General features: G+C 42.1%; 1 protein-coding gene across 1 annotated transcript in view; it reads right to left on the bottom strand.

The window, feature by feature from the left end:
* The window catches only part of LOC140336041 (neurabin-1-like), a 49208-nt gene extending 44089 nt beyond the window's left edge, over positions 1-5119 (bottom strand). The window contains exons 1-2 of the mRNA XM_072419095.1: positions 4890-5119; positions 1393-3123 (exon numbers count right to left, since the gene is read on the bottom strand). Of these exons, the coding sequence (XP_072275196.1) occupies positions 1393-2943 (1551 nt within the window). The 5' untranslated portion in view covers positions 2944-3123; positions 4890-5119. The remainder of the gene's footprint in view (positions 1-1392; positions 3124-4889) is intronic.
* Positions 5120-6208: the final 1089 nt, after the last annotated feature.

Raw genomic sequence — 6208 nt, forward strand, 5'->3', positions numbered from 1 at the left:
AGTCTTTAGGTATTTGAAAGGTTGGTAGGATAGATTCAGAAGAGTTAAAACCTGACATCTTTTGCAAACGTAGAACAGTGCGTTCTCTCCTTTCCAGCAGTTCATATGTCTCACCTCTCAGCCATTCCAATACTAAAAGTACTTCTGGAAAGGTTAGGTGCCAGCGTCCACTAATGCATGCTTTTTCATTTTTCTTTGCCTCTACATCACTGGAGCTATAATTTAGATGTCTGTGGAGGGGACACTGATGTGCAATGGGGTACACAAGCAACTAACAATCTGAGGTACTGAATGCTAAAGAGGCTTTCCAAGGCTGAAGAGCCTAAGCAGAGATAAGAGAAGGGATTCACAAGAGAATCAAGCATACACTCATCTATTGCAGGTTTTAAATCTTTATAGTGACCTGAAATTGTCTCCTCAACACTGGAAAACGACTTGCAAAGTACCTACAAGATTGCCAGAGGCTCACCTTAGCCAAGGGTAGTTACAGTAATAGAAACCAATTGCCAGGCCCATTCCACGTTGGGCACATCATGGTATATAAAATATTACAGTAATCAATTAAACTTGATATGTTAACAATTACCTCCAAAACTATACAGGGACTTGACAAAGATAAGAGGTGGCCTGGTATGGCCCCAATAAAAATATGGAAAGTAGTAGTCAGCATATATTAAACATCAGATTAGATCTTGATTCAGACAAGACAAATGACAAAGCTCACCAAAAATTAAATCTAACCATTGAAAAGAATAAAAAATGATTAAGAAAAAACAAAAATTGAAAGTCAATCTGTCTTGGTAGCTATGGCTAAAAGACATGTAGATGATAACACAAAATCCATTTAATGTAATTTTTTAGCTGCAACAATAACTAGAAACAATAAGCTGAAGGCTGATCCTTTGGAACCAAGCACACTATGGGTGGTAATCGTCATGTTCAATGTGTTTTTCCTAAGATCAATAGAAATCTTCTACTGACATCCAAAAATGGATGAATGACAGATAAACATCCTACTCCTGTGCAGCTCAGTAGCAGGTGTACAGGATGTTAGTTGGAGGGGTCCCGGGCAAAGACCCATCTCTAATGAGGTTACAAGATTTTGAACCTTTTTTTTTTTTTTTTTTGGGTATACTTGAACTTTTTTTTTTACTACTTTGTCTACATCAATCTCTGCATCACAACTGGAATTTATTGGAACAAGCAGTTCACTATGACAATGTCAACATCTAAATTTATCGATTACAGCTAATATAGACTAATAATCCTGAAAAAAAAAAGTCCAAAGGAATTTATAGATTCTACACTTATAACAAAACACGAAAAACAAGTTTTACAGTACAGTACAGTGACAAACGAAATATACAAAAAAGGTTGCCAACATAACTATACCTTTATTGGAGCAGTTGAAAACTTGACTTTTCTAGCCGGTAGTAGGTCTTCCTCCTCAGGGAGACCAGGAACTTCCTCATAGTCACTGCCAAATTCATAATCCCCATCCTCGGTCTCCAATAACCTCTCATTATTAGCTACTGGCTGCTCTGTTTCTGTATTTTGGTCATCATCAAAAGCTGCATTTTCTATACCAAAAGCTCCAGAGGAATACTGCAACAAGTTTTTATTCTTGTCAATCTGTTCTTCGAACTCACTGCCTTCCTCTTCCTCATCATCGCTATCCACATCATCTGTGGCTTCCTCGGTAGCTTTTGCAGCGAGCTCTGTGCCAACTTCTACTTTTTCTTTGTTAATCTCTTGTTCTTCTTTAAAAAAATCCACTACCTTCTGCCGATTATCATCAATGCAAGGCTGAGCATCGAGAGGTTTTATTTCATCAAATACATCATCTTTTAAGTCTGTATCTTCCTCACTCTCTGAGGACTCATTTTGTAATACCACAAGCTCGGCTCTTACCATTTCATTTTGAGTTTTGTCAGTCATAGCAGGCTTTGTGTCCACTGGCTTCCTGTCTGGGAATGCATTGTTATTTTGAAGGGATTCAGTGTCTCCTTCAAGAACAGTACTTTCTATATTCTCTGCACAGTCCAGGCTTTCGGCCTTAACCAATGTTTCCTCTACAGCAGCAACATTTGTGGTGCCTTCATTATTATTTACTCTAGCATCATTCAGTGAGGTCAAGTGGTTAGATGTGACTGATGAACCAGTGTTATCAATTAAAATCTCATCGGTTTTGGACAGGTCCTTAGATTCCTCTCCATCGCTGTCCGCAAGGAAACTTTCCAATCTCTTGCTAATCGGTCCAGCATTTAGAGAGGAAGAGGAAGAGGAGGAGGAACATGTTGACCTGTGACTGGTTTGGCTGCTGTCCCCTAATGTGATCTTGGTTATCTTTGATGATGTAATATTGGGACTTGGATCAGATGAAGAACTCTCGGCATCAACAGATGCATGTCTGCCCCCAATTCTGATCGCTTTCTCTTCCTTGGTTGGGGAAGTCTTGTCGAAAGTGGTTTGTCTGTTAAGGTTTCTTTCAAAGAGCTTCCTGGTTTCTGAAAACTTCTCTGCCAGAGCTGCTTTGTCCAAGTCCCCATCCTCGCCTGCTTTGACCACTCGATCTTCATCAGGTAGTTCAGGGCTAACATTGAAGGCATTATTTTTCTGCACACTTACAGAAGTGTTTGTTGGAGGAGAGGGATATTCAGCCTTTATAAGTTTACTTTCCGCCTGATTTTCCCCAGGAGTTGAGCTCATCTGCATAAACATATTTTTGATTTTGTGAACACGGTTTCCATACGAGGCACGGCCTCGGGTGAGGTCAGCTGGTGCTCCATTAGTGCTTGGCTTTAAAGAAGCAGGCTTCGGGGAGATCTCTGGTTTCAGCCCATCAAATGAACATTTGATAGCATGGAAATCAGACTTGTAGGCGTTTCTGTGCGGAGAAGCACTTCTTAAGTTCCTCTCCCCTTTCCCTTCAGTTTTCATCATTTTTATATCACAAAAATGGCCTATCTGAGAAAATGTACAAATGTCACTCCCCTTTCCACATGGACCACAGGGATCATAGGAATTAAGGCTGTGCAGGATTCATGGGAAATCCCAAGCAATGAATCACTCTCTCCAGGCTCAGCTGTCTGTCTAATTTCATTGCTACAAGACAACCATCTGCTGAAAGAAAAGAAAAAAAAAAGTGAAACGGTGGCCAGAAAATTTTCCATGATCTTTTGTCACACACGTGTAAGTTTCTACAAGAACTGAGGGCTGGACTTGAGTATCAAATGGATCTCTGAGACTCATATCTATGCCTCTTGCAACAAAAGTGTTTAAGTCATTAAAGGCTCAGTCTACCCAAAACTTTGTTATGTGTATACATATCAAGAGTTGAATCATCCAATAGTTTCCTATAAACATACACTAATACTTTTCCAGATCTTCTAGAGATACTCCCCCCTTCCCTATTTCATACTGCTGTAATCTCCGTAAAGCAATTTAACATTCAAGAAGCAGTTAATATTAGAAAAAACAAATCAACTACAGCAGATGTGAACCCAGGAATACAACTATGCGATTCTACAAATGAGATATTATTAATTTGTGATACAACCTGCCTCCGTATAACAAACTATCAGTTGTGGGTGATCTGACCCTTTCATAGTCTAGGTTCTTCTTCTGTTCCTGTTCTGGTGACAACTTAAACTTTGGAATTTTTCTAATTTTGGGGTCTGGTGACCAAGACAACACAAAAACTTTGAGTTTTAGATACTTCCAGGTAATAAACATAAAGGGTTTGTTCACACAGACGATTTAAAAGCAGTGCTGTAACCAAATGTAAACGCAGCCGCCTCCAACCGTGTTGAGTCTTGTCTCTCGAGTTGACAGGCTGGTGTCAGTTCAGACAATGGGATGACTAGATGGCAAATAGTGTCTGAGAACACAGGAGGGACCGCAATCACCTCCTTAGTGCCCAGTGCCAGAGGATTGCGGGAAAGCAAATCATAGCATGCCCTGACTGCCTGCTAACCGTCCATGTGAACAAGATCTAAATAGATATATTTCAACAAGTGAGTGGGTTTTAAGTCCACATCTGTGACAATTAAGAAAAAATTCTGAATCAGTTTTGTTGCCACAGAGACTGACGGCGTCTTCTAAAAAACCTCTACCCCCCAGGCCCGCACATTTCCAAGCATGCTGGTATAGAGAAAATAATCGTCACTTGGTTTCTTTGACAACAACGCCAGCCAGCGAATTTAGACTAAGCAAGGCAACAAGTATCTGGATATATAAAATAAAAAAAAAGGGTAAAAAGTCCCAGCCGGGCCTTACCGGCAATCAGGTGCTGCGATTTGTAGCTAGCGATATAACTGATGCGAAAATTGCTAAGAATCTTTAATGACCAAACTGTTACAACATTGATGTAATGTCTGCTGCTGCAAATCGCTGGCTTTGATTGGTTGTCAAGCTATGGAGGTGAATGCAGAGCGACGGTTGCTATGGACACCGACACACAAGTCTACAAGTGATATGAGCGTGTGTTGGCAATGCCATACGAACCAAATAGGATTTCCTTAGCGGGGGCCAGGGTGACACGGCCCTTATAATGCCACCCCTGACCTTTACTCAGGTGACAACACCAAATACTCAGGGGAAATATTGCCCCACACAGGGGTAGTTAGTGCTCTGGGGGTGGGAGGATTTTGTTCTTGAACTTGTGGGGATTCTATACAAAGCACTGAGACCTCCATTCAGCACTACAAAGAGCTTCCAAGTGTGTTTGGAAAGTAGCCCAGCTGGGTGAGCTCAGGATGGGGAGTCTCGGGCACACAATGGCTCCACAGGACAACCGGGTGACAGGGCTCCCTAACTGCCTCAGGACACAAAGAACTCCGCCAGGCTCTGCCCTCACACCATGCCTCGCGGGAAACTTCTCAAAGTACCTGAACTCCGTCTTCCCTCCCCCTGTTAAGGTGCGCTCGTTGGATCCGTCCCTTACAGGAACCGCAGACTAGGAACAAACCAAACGAAAACCCGGGGGGAGTTTTCGGTGCCAATGAGTGGTCCTTTAGCTATCCCTTCACCGAGCCGCCATCACTTTTCCCTCCTCCTCCCCGGGGCTTCGTCTCCTTCTTCCTCCTCGTTCTTCCCAAATAACTGCGAAGCGCGACACTAGCGCGCACACGCCGCCTCCAGCCAATCAAGGAAGAGGCGCGTTCCCGCTGCAGGGCTGTCGTGCCCGCGCTAGATAGGGATCGTGAGGGCAAACGCAGAACTTCCCAAGGCGCGCTCACACACGCCCTCTAGGGAAGGCCCATGCGCGTGCACGATTACTTTTTTTTTTCCATGTGGCTTTCTCAACTCCTACAGAACTGCGAATGCCAACGTATCATTAGGTTTGAAGTTCCAGGGGTGTCAGGCTTCAACCCTACAATTTATTCTGCTTCTGATTACACAAATGACATCTTATTTACATTCCTATCGTTAGGAATTCATGTTTAAAGTATTTTATGTGGTTTATGATCTTTTCCTGCCTATCTCTATATTTGTACCATGGAGGAACCTTTAAAATAGTTATCAGATCTGGAGGAACCCTGTAAAAATGATATCTACAGGTCACAGTACATCAATTGATCAGTAAAATGGGGATCCTACATTATTGGGACATACTTTGAATATTTTGTCACCAGAATATTTTTTAACATTGCTTTTCTTTTAGGACAAAATCGTGAATTTAAAGCAAAAGTAAACTTTAACAATAGCAAGCAGGCGTTTTTTATTGCAGAAGGCAATATCACTTCTGCAAAAAAAATAATTTACTTTCCTCTATGCATTATTTTAGTTACACTCACAAGTCTATTCATTCTGTCCTGGGTGCCGCCATCTTCACCCAGTACCCTTCTGAGTTTAACATCTTTGGCCATAATGAGAGTTCAGCCATTCCCACTAGCCAACAGTGCTTTTACGTTTTACAATCAATTTTAGTTTGAGCTGCACAATGGTGGTCAGGGGTTAAACTGAAACCAAAGCTAAAAGTTAAAAAACTGCAACCAGACAGGTCCTTTACTGCAGAGGAGACAGGCCATGGCAATGAAATGACCTGCCCGATCATCCAACTTTTTCTTCTACTCCTCTGCATCTTTGGCCATCATGATTGGCCAGAATGATGTAACTTAATTCAGTCCTAGCACCCCTGAGGCATGCTGAGTTACCCGGCGCATCCCTGGCAGCATATGCTGAGCTGTGTAGTTCAGGCTTATTT

Source organism: Pyxicephalus adspersus, chromosome 7 (genome assembly GCF_032062135.1).
Source record: "Pyxicephalus adspersus chromosome 7, UCB_Pads_2.0, whole genome shotgun sequence".
NCBI lineage: Eukaryota > Metazoa > Chordata > Amphibia > Anura > Pyxicephalidae > Pyxicephalus > Pyxicephalus adspersus.